The 22885-nt window shown below is 33.1% G+C and overlaps 1 protein-coding gene across 1 annotated transcript; it reads right to left on the bottom strand.

Annotated features, from left to right (window-relative positions):
- Positions 1-1221: 1221 nt before the first annotated feature.
- On the bottom strand, positions 1222-22243 carry LOC136416327 (uncharacterized). The gene is made up of 4 exons (XM_066401441.1): positions 21898-22243; positions 6862-7045; positions 6611-6808; positions 1222-1523 (listed from the first exon to the last, which is right to left on the bottom strand). Exons 1-4 carry the CDS (start codon positions 21973-21975, stop codon positions 1222-1224), a joined length of 762 nt encoding a protein of 253 aa, XP_066257538.1. The 5' UTR covers positions 21976-22243.
- Between the last annotated feature and the right edge of the window lie 642 nt (positions 22244-22885).

Raw genomic sequence — 22885 nt, 5'->3', positions numbered from 1 at the left:
TGAGATTCACACATCTTTCCCAGCAAGGTTCTATGGCTTTTACATCCTGTTTATGGTAAGAAGCTTCGAATGTTCACCCTTTACTGAGAGCTCGTACGAAAACCCTTGTTACCCGAGTTCACAATATGTTCGTAGAAAAATATAGTTTCCAATTCTGGCGAAAAGTGTCTTTCTGGCACTTGACTGCTTGCCCAAACTCTTCTTCGCATTGTTCGTATAATGCTACGAAGCTTCACTTTCCGCATTTATTAGGAAATTAATTCATCACGTCATATGAAAGATTCTTAATTAAAATGATGCAATGATCATTAATGATTAAATACATCAAAACCCTTTTTTATAATATTCCAGTGCTGGCCAACTATATTGGTAAAAGGGGCTCGCCTATGACACCCCCCAAAACTCGATCACCTCGCTTCCAAACAGCACCACGAATGTATTCATTTATTCCATTGAAAATCGTGGTTGAACAGTTGTGGCTTTCGCCGACTATTCCGGATAATCGTTTGATTTATGGGAGCATTTAGGCACTTGTTATGAACCCGGCGTGATCAAATTAACTTCCACTCCGCACCCCACGTAGCCTTTGTATTAGGGCTTAAGAGTGGCTCAAAGGCGACCTCGATGAGTCGAATCCTCATTTGTTTGCCAATATTAAATTATTATTGGGCATATAGTCTAAAACATCTGTTCAAATTTGAGATAAAGCTCCAAATATTTGATTTCATTATGAGCAAAAGGAAGTCCTATTCATTACGAACCGAAGATCTGGAATTAATTTTCCTATAATCAATTGTGCAAAAATAAGTACTTTCTTATATCCCTAATAACGAAACCTGTAAGTATGTAGTGGACAATTTTCTAGAGCTAATTGAGAATAGAAAATTTATGTAAGAATGAGATTTGAAGAGACTATGTGCGAATTCTGGACATTTTGGTGAAGACTACTTTAATGATTAAATGGACATGATTCCAACATGACTTAGTATTCTTCAGATGCAGTGTTACATAAAATGTAAAATAAATTAATTTTCTAGATCTGGGATAAAAATAATAAAAAATACTGCATATTTTGGTTGAATAATAATAGTTGTGATGTCATCAATTTTCCACATATGACGTCAGTGTTAAATTTCTTTAAGATTTTTGATTCTTTATATTTTTTCACTTTTTTTTCAAACTTGCATATTTCCAAGAATTACCTCAAGCTTCCCCCCTCTTTTAACTTATTTTTTTCAATATTTTTGAAAGGTAATAAAAATGATATAAATTTAAGAAAATAATCTTGTAACGATTGATAATTTCGTTAATTTTCACATCCCGTTTATTAATAAAATTCAGCTTCTGTTTCACTTCGGGGGTATTTTTAAGACGTTTAAAAGTTTTCTCTACTTCGTACTCAGCTGCTTCGAGTTTTTCTTTTCGGACAGTTCTAAGCGCCGAACAGGATTTTAAAGATTCCAATTTGTCGAGCATCGTATTGTAAAAGTTTCCAGCTTCGTTAACAATTTTTCTTGCATCGCCTGTTAAAAATTTATTTTGCTGAGTAAATAATTGAAATTATGAGGGAGAGAAGTGTCTGGAAACTTTCCCTATTATTAAGACAAAGTCCTGCTGTTTATATCTGCATTTTCGCGAAATTTTCCGACTAATATCAAGAGGAGGATAAATTATGAGCCACTTTCAGTGTACTTAATTTCATTACATAAGCTTTGATAAATACGAGGATAGTTCCGGAAGTATCCGACCTGACATAGATGGCGATTTTTTCGTTAAAAATTTACCTCTATTACAAAGACCTAATCTTGAAAAACCAAAATGTTTAAAGTTTGAGGGCGCTACGTTGATTTGTGTCTATTCTGGAGGAATCTGGTCCTTCGTTAACAACTGTAAAATATTGGGTGGCAAAGTTTAAGCTGCTCTGCAGTGGTCAAACCAGTGAGGTGACCACTCCAGAAATTGTGGTGAAAATCCACAAAATCGTACTGTACATTGCATTTTGACCGGACAATTGGATATGAGGAGGCTGCGTGCAAGATGGATGCCGCGATTACTCACAATTGAACAAAAATGGAGTGTTTGGTAAAGTTTCATAGCAGGAAAAGCTAGTTTTTGCGTCGATTCACAACCATGGATGAAACGTGGGTCCATTATTTCACAGCTGAGATGAAAAAGTAGTTAAAAAAATGGACCCAAAGGGGAGAATTGGCGCCAAAGAAGGCGAAAACCGTTTTATCTGCAGGAAAGGTGATGGCATCAGTTTTGTGGGATGTAAGTCGGATAATTTTTATTGAGTATCTCCCTAAAGAAAAAAACAATAAACGGAGAATATTGCACAAATTTATTGCTGCGTTTGAGAGAAGAAATTAGTAAAGAGCGGCTGTAGTTGGCTAAAAAGAAAATCTTATTTCATCAAAACAACGCATTAATCCACACTTCCGTCTTCGCGATGGCCAAAATCAATCAATTTGATTTCGAACTGTTTCCTCGCTCACCCTATTTGTCAGATTTAACCCCTTTAGATTATTTTTGATTTCCACATTTTAATGTAATATATATTTTTTTTTAATGTTAAGTCGAGTACTTCTGGGACTATCCTCGTAGTAAGAGTCAAAATATTTAGAGTAGATCACAAAGAATGTCACAATGTGTGTAAATGATTGTAATAATTTTCGATATCGCTAGTCTACAACTATCGTCTAAACTAACAATGGGAAATTTATATTATGCACGAGCGAATATACTTACATATTCAATCAGTATATATAATCACATAATGAATATGACATAGCATGACTGAGCCAAAAAATAGGTACCATAAATTTGCAGTAATCTTGGCATTGACCTTAGAAAAACAATGACAATTTACATAATTGTTGAAGCAGTTTTGATTTAATTCATTTTTTCTACAATAATTATTTATAAATTATACAGGGTTTATTAGAAAATTTTCTTTCCCACTATTCTAACCCAATAAAATTTTATGTATATTATATATATATATATATATATATATATATATATATATAATATACATAAATATATATATATAATCAAATTATTGGGCTACAATAGTGGGAAATCAAAAATGTTTTAATGAAGAGATTGTGCCGCCAACTGTGTATACAAGAACTTAAAGTAAAAATGATACTCCTCATAAGTTGATAGATTTTTATTCATAAATTTGCAATTGCAACTTAACAAATAACCATAAATATTTCTATAATTTACTTTGAAATTTACTTATTCTAAATAATGTGTTAAATGAATAATTAAACAGCTTCTAGTAAATAAACAACCACACAAACAAATTGCCCGCAGAGACGAACTTCAAAGTTTTAATGATACATTTTTTAGTAACCGCATTATTAGCAGTAGTAAGTAAATAAGTAGTAGTAAATACTTCGTCGGTAAACCTTTGTTTTATTACTTCACTTGGACGAATTGGGACTGATTCCACTAATTTTCGGGTGTAACCTGATGGTATTTTTCCCATTCTCTCATTAACGCTCGTTTTAGTTCTTTCTTGTTCGAAATTTTGTGTTTTCTAATTTTGCCCAGATTTTCTATTACATAATATCTAGTGATTGGGGCACGGTCTTAAGGGCGCGAGGGCAAATATATGAAAACCATTTTTTAACTACATCTACCCGTTATGACTACAACTGCTAAACAAAAAAAAAACATCATAATTAAATCAAAATCCGTGTTTATGCATTCCGTACTTTTTTCTGTAGCGGAATAAATTCTTAAAATCTATGTATCATTTAAACTTTGATATTCATTTATCCAAAATTAAATCATGTAGTTATTTATTTATTAAAAGCTGTTCTGTTATTTATTAAACACATTATTTAGAATAAGTGGATGTCAAAGCATATAGAAGTATTTATAGGTGTTTATTAAGTTACAAATGCAAATTTATGAATAAAAATAAGGTATTTTACATAAACCGATCTTAAAATTTGAAGATAAATCCAAAAATAGCGACAAAATTGAGGGGTTCCATTTAAAAAAATGTAATTTCGTCCTACCACACTTTTATGACTGTCATTAAAACACCAGCCTAATCATCAGATTTAAATATAATTGAAAACTTGAAAAATGCACTAAGACAACTATGCACTATCTAACAAAAACAAAAACAAATATTACCGAAGCTTGGAGCATTACTGCCCCAAAAGACACAAGAAAGTTGACAGAATCAATGCCTAGATGCTTACAGGCAATCATTGATAAAAGCCAAGTGTTAGCAGGGCCATATTAATTCATAGGAGTTTGTTACCCTTGTTAATTTTTCAATTTTGCGTTTTGCGTCATTTATGCTCTGAGATTAAAATCGAACATAATTTTATTTTAAAAAATTCCTTTCTTAAGTGTGGCCATCTGAGGTAAAATATTAATTTATATGCTTCTAAAACAGTCATATTAAATCAATTTTATCATGTCGTTTTTTCGAAATAAATATTGTACCCTTCAGAGAAGTTAGTTTCTCTTAGTATCGAGTGAATACTTTAAACTGTGAGTCACTGTAAGTAACATTCAATATTCTTAAAAATATGATAATAATTAAACTTGTAACGGAAAGATACTTAAACACCTGAGCAAAGACGCGAGAACATTATATTATAATCTTCATTACATTTTTAATCTGGAAAAAGACAACATAATCATTCCTTGATTAGCGTGTGGAAATTGCACTTTTCACATTCATATGATTGGGCACAGCAGATATATGCATACATAATCTGACCTTGCTGTTGTTAATACTTAATATACCATTTACTGTTGATGAAACCTCGAAGAAATTTCCTCTAGGGCATAAAACTTATCCGATACTAAAATTGTCAAATCACTTCAGAACAGTGGAGTACTATACAGAAATCTGAGATAAGGTAGAAACCAAACTGAGCATTTTTTAAAAATCTTAACTAACTTTGAAATTATACTATGTTAATGGCTTTTATGTAAATTTTAGAAAATGTTTTTTAAGGAACAGTTACATCAGTAAATTAATAAAAAGAATTACAGTGGCGTGTCCCACAGGTTTCGGAGGTACGATAAAACTATCAAAAAAAAATCTCAACTGCTTTCAAAATCACCTTCCGGCAATGATTTCACTACGTCAATGAATACTATATATCATAAAATCAGTAGCGCATAGTTTTCTCTAACAAATCTTGAAAAGTTTAATAATTAATTTTCGTAAATTAATTATTTTCTTAATCTAACATGCCTTGCAACCCCATCCTCGGCCGTATTTTTCTATTCAGTCCACTAAGGATATTTTAAATTTAAGGGTTCTTATAGGACTTAGGAAATAATCGATATTATTACGCAAACATTTTCAGTGGATCTATGAAAACCCATAAAAGTACATAAAAAACCCGAATCGTGGTCATCAGCGATATCCCAATTTTAGTCAATAAACGTTATTTTCATTCAATTAATTATTAATTGCTTTCTTGAATGATGAGTAAACAGTCAAATTAAGACGATACTTGACATTTTTATGGATCTTGTAGATCATGCATTTTTTTTAAACATGAGTTTCACGATCTTATTTCTATAAATATATTCTTCAGTTACAGTGGAATATATAAAAAAAACCTAGAGTGCAAATCATGTACCAAAAAGAAATTGTATTTTGCGAAAAACAACAAAACTGGAAAGTGAGAACTTCGAAAGATCTTCCAAAAGCATAAGAAAATTTGACAATGTTCATAAATCTTTATCTAGATATAAAAGGTCTCCTTCAAATTCAATGGAATCATCAAATTTAAGGTGCGTACAAAAAAAACTATCATAATTGTCGAACATTTTATTTTTTTCAAATTTTTTCTTTTTTGAAAAAGAAAATCCCGTAAGACTACTGGAAAGAAATTTTATTATTGAAAATCATCACTATCTAAAACTTTTTCTTCAAATGTAGTTGAACTAACAAATTTAAATTGCACATGTCAAGATTAATGCTTAATTTCTGTTTTCCTTTTTAAGGCCTATTCTGTTTTTTATTGCAGCTAAGTACACACTTTCTTTGAAAATAATATGTGAAAATAATTTATTTCGGTATCCACGATTTTGCACTGCTTTCGAAACCACAATTTTAAAATCGACAAATATTCTAATTTATACTCAGACTGGTACTCAATTAGAAAACGCGATGGCAGGGAAAAAAAGCCGTTTTGTTGATGAGAATAATAAAAAAAATAAATTCTTGAATACTAAATGATTCAAAAATATTAATTATAAAATCGAATGGTTGACGTAGACTCACTGAATTCTTTGCGAATACCGTTAATATAAATAATACGCCTTTATTAAACATAAATAAATGGAATAATATATATTGCATCTAGGTTCAAAAATCCATTAAAACACATCTTAATACGTAACTTAATTGTAACAAAATTAGTGGTTTTCTAATATCTATAGCCTTTTAAGACGTTCAAGAAACAGTTCATAAAAGGAGTATCAAATCCTTATTCTTTAGTATGCAATTTAGAACTATTTGCAAAACCAACAATCACAATTCCAAGGACCTTTAAATGAGAAGATTATGACCACTCTCCACATACGAGAGCGATTAATCATACTTCTATGGACCTACCAGCTGTGGAACTACTCTCGTCTAAGGAGGATATATTAAGAGCCCCTTTCATGGGCCTCCAATCCTCGAGGCTCAACCTCTTTGACAAACATTCCGCCGAAATTGGAGGTACGTGATATTCTTCGTCTGAAGTCCTAGAATCGTCTGTTGATCTGGAATGTAGATCTTCTGATGTTAACGGCATTAGCAATCTGTCATCTAGGAAAGCAAATTTTCTAGTTGGAGAAATAATATCTAAAATGAACAGGTACCCAAATCCTTAGAGGTGCTAGGAACACAAGGTATCGAGGGCCTTTGCAGTCTGATATTAGGAGACGATCTCTTCCTGTTCTTCAATTTGATCTTCTTCTTAAAGGCGTGCTTCGCTCTGAATCGATCCTCGTCACTGCTATTTTCCGTGTTTAAATCTTCGCTTGAAATCCAAACTTCCTCGTCCTGTAAGCAAATAAATTAACGTGAAGGTAGGTCAAACATATGCAGGTATATGGGTCAATATGAGACATTGTTCGTGGTCAAATATACACATCCGCTACAGAAAAAAACGACTCGTTTCCGTGCATTCAAGGTGATCGTTAAGGAATTCAAGAGAACAATGACTTGAAAACTGTTGATAAGCGCCCAAAACGATTAAAAAACGAAGGTGGGCAGTAAAGGCGTCACAAGTTTGAAATTGAAAAGTACGAAAACACGTATGTTTGCATATTTATTTAATCTTTCCAGGCGGATCTAGCAAAATTCGGTGAATAAGTAATAAAATTCAAAATTACTTCTTTCTTATGACAGCCATAATAGCCAGAACACCTGATTAAGTCCTCGAAAGAGATATAATTTATTACAGCGGTCCTAGTAATGCTAGCAAGGAAAAGAATGGAAAATTTAATCTAAACCAGACGTTTTTTCATTTCATAACAATTTTTGTGATATTTTAGTTACACTTTACATATGGATCTTGGTGGAATGGCACGCTGAAACACTATCGGACGGAATTCAGAAGGGCCTTCCGGACAACCAAAGGGGCAGTGAGATATACTATGCTGAGGTCCATGGTCGATTTAAGAGGGAGTTAAAGCACCGCACAAGAGCTCTTTCCTTTTTGTTGCGTGTTCTATTGAATTTTATAATTCATATTTCTCAAAATTTTGGCATTCATATTCATTGTTTCATAGTTTTTGCCTATTTTTAATTTACTCTCTTCTAACATATTTTCTCGTCTTAACTTGAACGCTTTTTTGCAGTATCGATTTTTCTTCCTTATCTCGCTGTATGTTAACTGTATGTTTTATTCCAATTCTGGATTTGCTTTGCCTGGTGAATTTTCAGTCTATGGAGTGCTTAATTGGTTTTTAATCTCGATTTCCTCAACATCAAATCCTTTTCGTTGTTTAAAACCTTCAACTCTTCTCCCATGACGTATTGGTTTCTTTTCTCAACTTGTAGCTATTTCGTCTTGTTTTATTAGAATTTTATTTATCGATTTGATTCTCGATTCGTTTGTTTTAAAATAGTTTTCTTTATTAAGTTTCGAATTTTATCATTGGTTTCAGTCTATTTCCTAATATGAGTCAAGCGACGCTCACACTCACACTCAAATGATCACGGCTCATAGTCATCGTGTATTACGTTTTAAATTTTGCCTGAATGAAGTGAGAGTGCCGTTATACTTTGAAACGGTCTTTATAAAACAATTTTTGCCCATGTTCTACATCGAGCATGGTCCACTGTGTTTAGTGTGCACAATGAAGTTTAATTTCTACTCAACTTATTTTTCAAAAAAGTTTGTCTTTAATTTATTGTCTTTTTTACTATTATTTCCTCCTCTTCTTCTAACGTACCTTAAAAGTAAAAGGTAAGTACTTTAATTCTGTTTTTTATTTTTTTTCTTGTAAATACTAATGCGCTAATCGTCTGTTTTCTCTCAATTTTGGGCTCGTTTTGTTTTAGACAAAATGTAAATTTAATTTCTCATTTACCTTGGAGCCATATCATTTCTTTCATTTATCTTTTGGTTCGTCTTTTTTACCTTTGTCCTCCATGCACTTGCTCATCTAATTCCTAGTTTCAATCTCACTTTTATTTTCAAATCTCACTATTTTATTTATTACAAATTCTAAACCTTAGTCCTGTTAGGTGGGATTGTTACTATATACCACATCCTACGTAGTTTTTCTCTACCTTTTACGCTGCATTCTTGGCATGTTTTCTTTACTTTCAACTATGTTATGTTGACTTTTTCTTGCTAGGTTTAAGACCTATCAAACACAACTTAATTCTGTGTATTTAATTGATGTTTCTCCTTTTAACCACATGTCGAGAACCTGCAGTTAAAACGCACTTTTTGTCTTTTAATGTAATTTTTTTAAATATCTGTCCAAAGTTTTCAGATCGCTGGTTCAAAAATTTTTGGTCTGTTTTTGATAGAGTTTCTTGAGAAAATTCTTCACGAAAAAATGAGTTTTCCAATAGCAGATCAGGTAAGAGATTTTTGCTTAGTCATAATAAAAATTTTAATTTGCCTTTAAACTGAACCATCCACAATATGAATTATACAAGATTTCGTAACATTCACCTAACATTGACTGACGATACATTGTTTGCCGTTTCTCAATTTAGTGTTCCAGCTCAAAAAAAAAATTAAATTGTTTCTGATGGTCTCTTATATACCTAAATCTGAATTTAAATACAAAAACCAGCATGTCAACTGATAATTTACATATCATCGTGAAGAATTGGAAAAAGACATTCAAAAGGTCGTGGGTATTGTAAATTTTATTAGCTATTGTCAATTCTATAGGTTGAAATTTATTGAAAATCGTGTAAGTCAATTCTGCTTATATGATTATTGATTTAGAATAATAATGGAGTTGGATTTTTTTAAAAATATACTAGTTTTTGTAATATTTAAATAAGAGTTAAACTAAAACTTTATAACTCTGGAATTTATTAGTTTTACTACCAATTTTAGATAATTATAGTATACTGCGTGACATAGAAAAGAGAACACCCCGTAAAAATGGTTTAATTTAAATAATTTTTGGTATGCATGTTTGTTTATATGTATAGCAGAAACGATAAAAATTTCACTCATATTTATCTACGTATTTACGAGTTATTCGGAATTTTAGGTTTTTTTTAAATATAAAAATTGCAATAAAATATCAACAATACAACTGGAAAATAACATTTATTGGAGTGTAGTGTGCTTAGAAACTGCGTAGAGATATGCCTAGAACCAGAATAGAGCGAAATTTTCATCAATTGAGCGAGTTTGATAGGGGTCGAATAGTGGGTCTACGAGAGGCTGGTCTGTCATTTAGGGAAATCGCCACTAGATTGAACCGTAGTGTAAACACTATAGTGAGATGCTGTCAGGGATGGTTCGAAGAAGGGCAAACAGGCAGAAGAACAGGTACTGGACGACCTCGAAGAACTACAGAACGCCAAGATCGCCGACTCCGAATTATGGCCCTAAGAGATAGGTTCGTCTCGTCGAGGACGCTGGCGGATCAGTGGTTCGCTGAGTATGGAAGGCCCATTGGGATACGAACCATTTATCGCCGCATAAGAAGTTTTGGATTGATTTCCTACCGTCCCTATCTCGTGTTACCCCTCACATTAAATCATCGTCAAAATCGACTACAGTGGTGCCAAGAGCGGATACATTGGACTCTGGAATGGGATAATATCGTGTTTAGTGACGAATCCAGATTCTGTTTCGGTATGCATGATGGTCGGGCAAGAATAAGAAGGAGACGGGGTGAAAGATGGGATCCTCAGTTTGCAATACAGAGGCATGTCCATCAGACTGTTGGGGTAATGGTTTGGGGTGCCATTGCATATGGTAGCAGGTCACCTTTAGTTTTCGTCAGAGGCAGTATGACAGCCCAGCGATACATCCAAGAAGTCCTGGAACCTCATCTTGTGCCTTATCTGGAAACTCTTGTTGATCCAGTTTTCCAACAAGACAATGCACGACCACATGTGGCTAGAGTGACTATGGACTTCTTCCAACAAAATGCAGTCAATTTGCTACCTTGGTCACCTCGATCTCCAGACCTCTCACCGATCGAACATGTATGGGATATTATAGGTAGAAGGTTGCATAATTTACCCCATCCCCCGCAAACCCTAGCGATGCTGTGTCATGCTGTCCAGTTAGCCTGGAATGAGATCCCCCAAGAGGACATCAATCACCTCATTAGATCCATGCCTAGACGTGTACAAGAATGTAAAAGACACCGCGGAGGACCGACAAATTATTAAATTTTTTTTAGTTTTTAACAATTAAATTTGTTCAACTTTTTAATGAAGTATTTGTTTTGGCGTAAACAACATGCATACCAAAAATTATTTAAATCAAATCATTTTTACGGGGTGTTCTCTTTTCTATGTCACGCAGTGTATTTGAAAAGTTGTTAACATTCGAGACCTGTAATAGCCACAAGCAGAGACCAACTGGAGGATAACGAGCTTAAATTTCCGAGAATAAAAACCGCACAAACTGATTCATCATTGTATGATTTATATTTCAGCTTTAGAACCGATAAGGCTAAATTAAAAGTTCCTTTATGCAATTTGAAATCACTAACAAACATATCCACTAGTTACTCTCAGTTACTTAATTTCCTAAAAACAAATCGCTTTGGACTCTATAATTTTTGGAATTTACCTATATTTAACTATAAAGGGTGTTTCTAAATAAGTCTGCCAACTGCTTACTGCAGTGTGCAGTGACCGAAATAACAAATAAAGTTCATATAATCATACAGTATGGCGAAAATGTATGGAACAAATTCTTATCTAAAATACTCGGTATTTAACAAAAATCCTAAAATACATTTATTTAGTTTAAGGGGCTTCGTTTTAGTGAACATTTTAGATAAGTGACCTCACCAGGGTGGGCACCAGGGGGGATGAAAAACTTTTTTAACTATAAATGTGACACCTTTTTCGAAAGGCCTCCTCATCCCTTATTCGGCAGTATAATAATTTTTTTCTCAATTTTTAAATGAAACAGTTTATGTTTACAGTCATAAATATTTTGTCGTTGAGCTATCAGAAATAGAAAAAATATGAAAAGGCGAAAATGTGAGGTAATTCTAACGCCCTGTATCGCGAAAACAAAGGGCATTGGGACACATGTTTATAAGAAGTTTATTTCTTATTTCGGTCACAGGAACCTACAGTAAACAGTTGGCAGACTTATTCTGCAACACTCAGTATATTATAATAAATATTATACTTAAATAATAAAGATTCGTTGTTTATTTGCTCGTTTTCGTAATTTTTCAAATATACTTTATTCGTGATTGATGCTAATTTTCAAACAGTAATGTAAATGAATTCTAAGTTAGCTAAACGCAACTCAAACCACACTTACCGTGTGATAATATGTTTGCGTCAGAAATGATTTTGGTTTTATCACTTCATTAAATAGTGCCACCATGCGCGTGTTAATTGGAGCAATTAGCATGAAATAATAATTATTGTATTTGCCTTCCTAATTATCATCTATACGCTTAAATTTAGAACTAATAATGATGGATAATAAAAACTTCCTTTAAAGCGAAATTCAATTAAAACCAAAATCTAAAATTAAAAAAGTACCAACTCTGTAAAATTACGTAATTTGAAAGGATAATAGTCTATTAATTAGCTGACTTGGAAGAACTGGAAGACCATTAAAACAACACAACGTCTAGTTTATTTGTCATTAACTTAATGACCTTAATGAACTGAATTTAAACTTTTCTGAAATTCTAAGTTGTCGGTTTTGTAGTAATTACATAGATTAGTACGATTTTTGTGTTGCAAAGACTGATAAGGGGAAAATATAATTAAACTGCTACATTCTGCTAGTCCATTTCCACAATACATTTAGTTAATCAATAAAAACGATATTAATCTGTTTAGGAAAGAGCAGTCATTAGGTAATGAAAATGCCTTTCTCCTATGTGTATCCAGTATTTTACTTCATTGCAAAAGTATTTGCAGGAACATTCAATTTATAGATGAGTGACAAAGTGTCGAAGTGTGTGTGCATTAGAGACAATTAGTTACTAATTTTATTTAATAGAATTACGGACTTTTTTATTATCGAAAACAGAGCAAATTTCATCAAAATTTGTCTTCTTGGCCAGACTTCTGTGTTAAAATAGCAATTTAAATTCTTTAAAAATCAGTATTGGTAGACACAAATGTATTTGTAAATTTGTGGGGATAAATTGTGTTCGAGTTCCTATATTCTTCCACTTAACTGCATCTGAGTACTTTTCAAAGAGTGCAAATTGCTATTAGGAGGTTTTGTCAGTGAGTTGTCTTTAGTCTCCTTGGAGCGTAAAATAAAATGTTTTCGAACGTCGTGAAGCCTTATTACGCACTTCCAAAGATGGTCTATATCCATAAATGCCTGTTAACCCCCAACTAGGATTTTTTAAATTGGTGCACATCTTATTTGTTACGAACCTGAAAACATTCTCTATTGGAAAACGTAGCACCGTCTAGAGTTAGTGCTCACTTAGCTACTGCTAAACCCACCGTTACCACCTACTTCTTAATACCCCACTGATCACTATAAGATAGGAATTTCGTCAAAGACTAGTGGACAAAATACAATTTTCACAGAAGAATTAGCAACAACAAAAAAAATAGAATCATATCGACAGAGGTTAAAAAAGTCTAAATACCTAAAAAAAACTGAATCGCTTAATAAAACCCTGAAAATTTCTAGAGACTCTAAATAACGAAGTACATATGTTAATAATAGTCATAGACCTTGAAACCTCGTAATTTTGCAGTTTGCAAAAAAAAATCAGTGTCTGTTAGTGTTTGAAGTTGCAAAAATCGATGACCCTTACTTATGATTCAACATTTTGAAGGTTCGTAAATCGTTCGTCATCCTTTTAAAACCGGATGACTTTTAGAAAAATGCATAAATAAATTTTTGTTTTTCTACGCTGCTATGGGAAAACCCGGGTCTCGCCCACAAGGAAATAAAAAAATGAATAAAACGTTGTTTTAGTAATACTATAATTTGTAAAACAGACCACCATGCCAGATGCCATAAAATGCTTTATTACTGTCCATAGACTCGTTGATCTTGATTGGTATTTTTCCATATCTGTATTTTCCTGAATCGTCGTTCGTTGTCACGCTGTCTTAATCAAATTTATACTTGTGTTCATCATTAAATTTATCCTTCGCTACAGGTTGGCTTCATGTATTTTCTCATATTCTTCCTAATATTTTATCTCGTTTTGTTCGCGTATCATTTTTTACACATTCTTTAAATTAATATTTCTTCCGCCAATTTTTTTGTTTAATCGCACTTTCTGTTAAGTAAATTATAGTACAGTTCTATGTATTACCGCTCAAAAAAAAAAATGAAATCTTTTATTCGTTCCCATTTAGACACGATTTTTCTCGGTCTCATAAAATTTGGATAATTTCGATTTTAAGATCCACCCGATACACTTTTGAAACGCTGCCCACCCATGGAGATCTTCCTACACCGGCATATTCTTTTAAACCCCCTTATAAAAGATGAATTACTAGTTATATCAATAAGTTGTTTTTCCTCTTATTCGTCCTCGATCGAAGTCTAGACCCCCAAGTAGGTAATAAATGCAAATACCACAAATTACACCTTTATAACAATAATTAATTATAGCATGTCGCATCCGTCTACTTCCTTTTTTAAAAAAAATAGCAATAAATAAAACCCGATAAAGGACACTACTCGTCTTCCAATGCTAGACAGTTACCTTGTTTCTAAGTACTTATCGTTGGACATTTTTATGAGTTTATACCATCTGTTCAGACACCTCATAGTAGTAGCTGTACAAGGTGGATATGATAATAATCGTATTTTCGTCATGTTAAAGAAGCCGCTATTGCAGTCTTTGGTGGCTTGAAATATGGAAATATCGGGGTCAAAAATTTAGTTTCCTGTATTTGTTATTTGGTATTATACTAATTATTTTTCAAAATTACTCAACCTCCGTTATTTTATAACAGCCTCCAAAAGTGACGATTCGTTAAAAAAGTTAAACTGTGCTTGACGTAACACTCTAATTATACCTAAAACATACATAATTAAATATTTATATTGGCAATGATAGGGACATCCCCTTTGAAGTTATTTATAATGCGAGTTTTTTTCCTTTTTATTTTCGAGCTTGGAATATTATTATGTTAGGCTCGTTTAAAAATATGTTGATATATTCCTGTTTTTTTAAAGATTATCTAATTATTTACCCAAAATGAAACCAAAGTAAACAATGCAGACGTACAGAAATGTAGGTCTTTAATACATATATTAGCGGTCTTCTGAGGGCTTTTGAACGATAAAAAAAGTCGCTTTTAAACAAAACCAATTCAGATTTTCCAAAGGTAACTCAAAAACAAAATCTAAATTTCTAGAACTAAATATTCATTTAACAGATCATTTAAATGTTACTTTTACATTAAATTTTCTCAAAAATATCTGAAGTTGTAATAGCGGTAGCAGTTCACAGGATTTTCTCTTTGGACACTGATATCAAATCAAGTCCGAATTTAAAGCAGAATTATAAACTGAAAAAATTACATGGGGAATAATTTAAATTACATTGATTGATATTTTCAGGAGATCTGGAGGTGCTTCTCTTTTAAGTATTTAAGACATATTCAATTTTCCAAAATTCATATCTATCACTGAAATTAATTAAATACATAATTTGCACATTTTGCTTATCCTTTTTTATCGAGTTTACGTGACTATGAACTTCCGTTAAAATTTCATGGAAAAAATAATAAAGATGAATGCAAATGATAACGTCGTTCCTCTTCTTCGTGCCAATATTAAATTTATAGATAAAATGATGTATTGCACACATGACTAGCACGACAAAAATATGACAAATTAAATACAAATATGCGGTATTATTAATTGAGATATGGGAGAAAATTAATATTTCCAGGTTCTGTTAGTTCCTTGGTAATGTTATCGGTTAAGTGTACAGCCCAGCGTTAATGAGTTCTCCAATAGCCTTTTCCCTTCGAAGCTGCACAGGAGCGAAGGCAAAACTCCACTAGAGACTACCCCTACCCTACCCCTACTGTGGCCTATTCTCCATACACTTCCATCAAGATCAACCTCTGCGACCACATGCACCAAATCCACCACAACAGAGATAGCTCTAGATCCCGCCCCGCCAGGCTCTGAAAGGTGACGTCGAAGGAACCATCAAATACTTTCTCTATATCCATAAAGGTTTTTTCTCTCCTGCCTGCAAGAGCCTTCTTCAGCCCTGCGCACAAGGCGGTGTAGACCAAATGCGTTAATGGCGCATAAGGATATCTTCTTACGCGCAAGTCACCGAAAGATATTCTGATCCGAACTTACCATATTTAATAGGTTGAAACAAAATGTAAATTAATTAGAAAATAATTAAAACTAAAATATTAACCCAGAAATCGGGGTAAAAAATACGCGACATTGAACAAAAGTTTAAAATATTTCTTCTTTATCTGAAGACTGCGCGTCTAATTATAGAACATTCTCGGATGCCGGATGCATGAGACTCAGCTCTCAGGCATTCATACTAACACCCCACTCGTATTTCCATCCATCATCCGATGGATGCATGAGACGGATCATTCGACACGAACAATTTGATTAATGTGTTACAATCCTGTACGCAGTGGGACCGATTGAAGCTCTTAACATTAATTTCTTGTTCAATATTTTGTATTCGATTAATTTACCATTGATTTATAGTTTATCTGAAGTAATTGTTGTGCAAATTTGAATTCGTCGGATGACGGATGCATGAAAATTAGCCTTAACAACTTTGGAAATGTTTTTAAACATTTTGATAATCAACTTCTCTCCAAGGATCAAGAAGCCTTACATAGAGATCAAAACTTTGGCACTTTGCTGAAAAAAGATATTTTTTGTGTTTCTGTCCTATCCATCTTGTACATTCATATCGAGGGAGTTAAGGGTATACTAAAGGAGGAAATCAGTGATTTATTTTAGCATATAAAAAGTTTAGTTTATAGAGGAAATTTTTACTTTAGCAGGGCTAACCTTAACATTGATACTAACTTTAAACTTAGCTTTAAGAAAAGAAGCTGTTTATCAATGCGCAGTAACAGGATCAGTGCAAATATACACTGTAAATTTTTTTAGGTAAATAACCAAAGGTTGCCCGTGAAAAATCTTCATGAAATATTCACTATAAAATATGCAGCAAATTCTTTCAAAAGAACTTTTCGAAAATAATAATCTAGATCGGATTGATCGCTATCAGCTAATACTCCACCAATCGGAGTGATCTCCGATGATTCCAGTTCCGATCAGATTGATCCCCGGTGAGAGCCAGCCAATCCGATTGGTTGAAAATCAGCTTATAGCGATTAATGCAACCTAGATCGTCGCTTCCGAAGTAAAGCAATGACACTATCAACTATTCCAATTTTTAATGTCTTAAGGGTAGTTCAGGCTATAAATTTTAATGAGCACGATCAGGGAATTTGCAGCGATCGAGAGCTGTAGCACCTCAACCTTGAATCGACTACTTTTGCCTGACAATTTGATTTGACCAGAACTTGTCAATTTCATTGTACAAATGGAACATTGGAATTAAACTCTCCATTCCGATAAAATTAAACTTTTCAATTTTGAACCAATAGAACGAACGACCTGAACAAGAGTTCGATACATTCAGCCTGTTTGGCGTATTTCCTTTGTTCATTTTTACTTAATATTTCTGTGTGGTTTTTAAAAGTGTTCGACTTGTGACAAATGGACACAACGGATTTTTATTAAACCATCAGGCATTCTGTTCTTTAATATTTTCATATACGTAGTAAGGTCCAAAAAATTCAGCCCTAACATACTTATAAGGATGGTAGAATAAAACATTTTTTTTATTTTTCAACATAATCTCCTTTTATTTTAATGCACTTTTCAAAACGACTAATTAATATTTCCAAGCCAAAAAAAAGTTTTGATGTTAAAATGTTCTAAAACTGCTGACTTGACTTCATTAGAAAATTTCCTACTACGCAGGTCAGATTGTAATTTTGAGGAAAGAAAATAATCATTGAGGGTCAGGTCAGGACTGTAGGGTGGATGGTCCAATTCTTGAAAGCCGCATTTAAGCACTGCAGCTTTTGCAACCGCAGTCGTGTCAACTGGAGCATTGCCATTTTTAGTTGACTGCGAGATTTTGGTTTGTTTAGGCTGTAGTTCACCGGGAGGCCACCATTCCATTAATTTCCTTTTTGAAAGGAGAGTTATAATAAGGGACCATGGTTTCATCCCCCATCACAATTGTCTTCAAAAACTCGTCTGGGTTTTCCCTACAAAAAATTGTCTACAGCTTTCTGCACGTTGTTGCATTTGAAACGTCGAAAGAAGTTTTGGTACCTATCTTGCACTAATTTTATTTATATGAAGATGTTCGTGTAGAGCTCTTAGAACTGTAGTTTTAGGAAACTCTAATATTGCTGCAATTTTGTTGTATTCAAACGTCCGCCTGAATTGACCTCCCTTTCTACAACAGCTATTGATTTCGGTGTCAACACTTCAACAGGGCGTCTTGGACGGGGATCATCTTCCATGTTTTTACGGTCTATACAATATTGCCGAGCTCAGTATTTCACGGTGAAATAGGATGGAGACAAATTACCGTATACAACACCTTTCCATTCTTTCATTTCTTTTGGCGATTTTCCTGCTAGGATTAAAAACTTTGTCACCGCACGATACTTAATTTTTAATATTTGTAAAATTTTATCATCAGTTGGACTTCAAGATTTTTTAACTAAATGACTGCTTCCTCGATTTGACTTACTTTTACCCCCCAGGGTAAATAAACGATTAAAGTATATAAATAAAGCTTTGCTACTTCCTAGAAAAACCGAAAATGTGTCAGGACGGAAACTTTTTGACCTTACTACGTACATATTAATCCCTGAGCTTCATAACACAGGATACATTTCATAAACACAATTGCTTATTTGAAAATATTTTTTTCCACCTCGATTAATTTTCCTTAAAAAAAGGTGTAGACAAAAAATAAGTGGATCTGTTGCTTTAGGAGTAGAAGTATACACAAATAGTTGAATAGTACAAAATACATCCACACCTTCATACTTTGTCGAGCACTAAGTCTCTAAGCAAGTCAGTTTTAACGACTACTCGAAAAACATTCAGCATGTTTTGTTGGCTCAGTACACACACTACGCAAATTTTAGTGTTCGTTTATTGGGACCATAATGTTCATATACAGGTTGTTTCCTAAATGCTGGGCAAAAGTTTAGGGGGCTATTGTCTGAGTAATTTTAAGAATTTTTTGTCCTTCGATGATTTTTAGAAAAATGCTTTGTTTTCTAGAGACAAGGTGATAAAAGGTTTTCATAAAATTCATTAAAAGCTACAATAATTATTCAAAATAACTGCCGCTAACCTGGATGCATTCTTCTAATCTTCTCCTAATTAACAGCCGAACTCTTTCAAATGTGCCACGACTGTTTTTTATTGAATTGCACCCATTAATTCAATCAAATCAAATCAATCATATAGGTATTCATGATAAAAAAAGATTAAAAGTGACAAATTTGGAAACGTATTTAAATTAAATGACGTTCAACGTGTTTTCAAGGCTCACACTATCTTGCTACACTTATTTTAACCACTTTAATAAAAAATAAAAAAAATAGTCAATAAACATTTATACTGCCTTGTATCTAGGAAACAAAGCATTTTTCCTAAAATAGGCAAAGGACAAAAAATTCTTAAAATTACTCAGAGAATAGTCTCCTAAATTTTTGCCTAACATTTAGGAAACACCCTGTATAAATCAACCTTTACACCTTACTACAATGTAGAAATAGAACTATAATATATGCCTTTCAGTGACTCCCAAAATCAAAAATAGCAAAATTCTAACATGTACGCAGTTATCATAATACTTAATTTAAATAAGCTATAGTCGAGGATATAGCACTATATGATGGTGCTGTTTACAGGATTCTCATTGTGTAAATATTGAAGACCGTTTATTTTTGTATGCAGAAATATTTAATAAATCCGGCGGACTCGAGCTAACCAACTTTTGATGGATACAGTCATATTCAAAAAAACCTTCCTAATTGGTGTTTAACTTACTAAAATTAGAAAACGTGATAATGATGAATGTAAATTCCCCAGAAATTAAAATTTGAAGACCAACGAAACATATTTGTTCCAGTCGGATTTAGAAAAAATTTCAGGTTCGGAGTATAATTTTAGAGTAAGCTTTAGCTGAAAGATAATTTAGAAGTTTACTTAATTTAGAAGAAAATTAAGTAAATTTTTGGGCGAATTACTCAGCCTCTAGGGTAAATTTTACTGCAAGCAGACTTGATAAAATTGGGATTATTTATAGGAACAAGTGTGATAATTACGTATGTAAATTACAAGGCAAATAAAGCATTTTTATAATTTTATCTGGAAGATAACTTCGGTAAAAACCAGGACATTAGCCATTGTTCTACACTTATTACAGTTTTAATGAAATTTATCAATTAAGATGGACGTTTTTACCCCTACTTATAGAGGCTTTATGTGACAGCGAAAACATTATATATAAAACTTTTAATAACAAATTAATTCCACTGAAATGGCGCTAATTTTATCTGGAACATATATGATCAAGGACGTAAAAACATTGCCAGGATTCCATTAAAATTGGTTCGAGTTTTTAAACAGAAGACCGCCATGCATTGACGCGCATGACACATCTCTTGACGTTTTATCGTCAAGAGATGTGTCATGCGCCGGCGTAATTGGCGTATAAGAGATACGGGGTCAAGGATAACGTTAGTTCCTACGACTCCGCAGCTATGAATTTTTACCTGATTTGTCAAAAAGGAAGGGCAAAACTATAAAAAGTAATGCTCCATCCAGTTCCTCTTCAAGATGCGTAGATTTTTAAATAATAAAAATTTTCAGGAATACTGTGCGTACGAGCTGCTCATTAAAGATTTTTTAGGAAAAAAAACAGCACGCCACTGTGTTTTTGGAAAATAAAAATAATGTTTCAACTATCTGTTCAGCTTTAAAAGAAAAACTGTGTTGAGTTTTTTTTAACATGACGCGCCGTTTTCGTCAAAAAAACAAAAATGGTTTCAATGCTCGCTACTAACTTAGCCTAACTGAATTGCTATTTAAATTCAAAGTTTAAAAATGACGATTTTAATCAGAAGTTATAATGGGGTCACATTGGAAAAGTCATAGCATATTTTGATACTTTTTAGATGTCTAAAAAAATATTGGAAAAAATTATTATAATTTATTTTTATGTCTTTTCTAAAGAAAATTTTTTAAATAGCCCTAATGATATTTCCGATTCCGCTAGAATCCGAGTACAGTGTAATGTGAAAATCGTCAATTTAATTTAGCGACGTGCATTAAAACGGTTTTTATTTTTTTTACTCGAAAAGTGTGGGTTGAAAACTCTGTTCAACATTGAACAGAGAATTCAATAATCATTATTATTTTCTGAAAAAGCAGTAGAATACGTGTTTTTGCTTCAAAAATATTTAACGATAACTGCTAGTATGCTCACCATTGGTGGACCATAAAATACTTTTTCCAAAAAAAATGATCCGTCCCTTGCAGCTATTAACACTTACGAAATTTCGTTCAAATATCTCAGAGGGTTCGCAAAAACTAACAAATTTAATTTTTTTTTAATAAAATTTTAACACTTCGTATTTTCGCTAGTATTGATATTTCCGAAGACTGCCAAGGAAAAATATGTTCATTTTTTGACGCTTCCTTGATGAAACGGGATATCTCCAACTTTGAAATAATCAATATTGCTACATATACAGGGTGGTTCAGTTACATAGTGAAATCTTTAGGAACCGGTAAAACCGAAACGAACTGCAATTTTATAAAAAATGTTTGGTAAAGTAACATATCTCATGGAAAACTACTATTTCTCTATTAGAAACGTTTCGGATTATACATCACTAGTGCTAAACACGATCTAACTACAAATTTTAATTATTTTTTATATCATTTTCGTGTTAATACCATGCATAATTTTAAATATTTTATTTTAAAAATCTTGAAAACTGCATACTAAGAGGGAAAATTAAAACAAAAACTTTTTCCATTTAACTTTTAAACTTAATTTGAACAAGTTGGGAACAATTATACACAGAAATAGATCTCATAGAGACGGTACATATGTGGCACATTTATAGGTACAAAAAAGGAGACAAAATTTGAAACTGTAATAAATACTCACCTCTTTCAAAATCCTGGCATGTTGACTGTGTACCGCTTTCAGCTCCTCAAGTTTGCCACTCTCTTCCTTGTTCTCCATGGTAACTTTGCTGCACGTAAACTTCCTGGATGGCGACTCCGCAATATCCAACTTTTCCACGCAACAAAACCGCCGGAACTATCCTGACCAACTGGGAACAGGAAAGAGCGCACTCAGATACAAAAGCTTTTCGCAACTTTGTTTATTTATTTATTTAAACTGCGGCAAAGGCGAAGTGGCTCGTTTGGAGTACAATCCGCATGTACGTTGGCAAAGTTCGAAGACAGCGAAATCCTTGACTCGATTCCAGTTAACTCGACAAAAACCTGAATTAAAATTAAGTAAACACAAGGTGCATTTAATTAGATACGAGGGACGGTCGAATACAATCGACCTGAGCCTTGTATGGTGGTGAGGTACTTGGGCCGGTTGCTAATTGGGCAAGAATTATGCAGCGGATGACTGTATTTGATATGCAGGACGAATTTTCCATTACGGCTGCCATAAATTTTAATAATGATTAGCTTGTCAGTAGTTTCCAGTTTTCAAGTTTTGATAGCGATGGTTTTTATTGGACAAGTATTCGAGAGATTCGTCGTCGCTAATCAATAGCTAATGGGTGAACGGGGTCGTTGAGGGGAAAAAGATGAAAATAGAGGTTATTTTTGAGGGTCTACTAGTCAATAGTGCCGTATTTGGTTAGCCTTAGATGAAATCAACGGTGTGAGGTCATAAAACACCTACATATATGTACATACAAACGACATTAGTTGCTTTTTTAGCCATTGGCTTGAACAACGCAAGATCATCTCCCGAGATGCCCGATGTTTGTCGTCAAGGTTCGATTTGTAAAATAAATCACCTGAAAGTGCTTCTCACATAATTAGAGAGACCTATTGAAAATGTCAATAAAACTGCAGTACTTTTCTATCGACCTTATATCATTAACTTCACAGAAGACGTGACGCTG

Source organism: Euwallacea similis, chromosome 22, assembly GCF_039881205.1.
Source record: "Euwallacea similis isolate ESF13 chromosome 22, ESF131.1, whole genome shotgun sequence".
Taxonomy (NCBI): domain Eukaryota; kingdom Metazoa; phylum Arthropoda; class Insecta; order Coleoptera; family Curculionidae; genus Euwallacea; species Euwallacea similis.
The sequence above is the reverse complement of the archived record's forward strand: the minus strand, read 5'-3'. Positions and strand labels throughout refer to the sequence as shown.

Coding starts and splice junctions, on each gene's coding strand:
- LOC136416327 (XM_066401441.1), bottom strand. CDS start 21,975: ATGGAGAACAAGGAAGAGAGTGGCAAACTTGAGGAGCTGAAAGCGGTA. Junction 7,046..21,897: donor ATGCCAGGATTTTGAAAGAG/GTGAGTATTTAT, acceptor ATTTGCTTACAG/GACGAGGAAGTTTGGATTTC. Junction 6,809..6,861: donor TAGCACCTCTAAGGATTTGG/GTACCTGTTCAT, acceptor TTGCTTTCCTAG/ATGACAGATTGCTAATGCCG.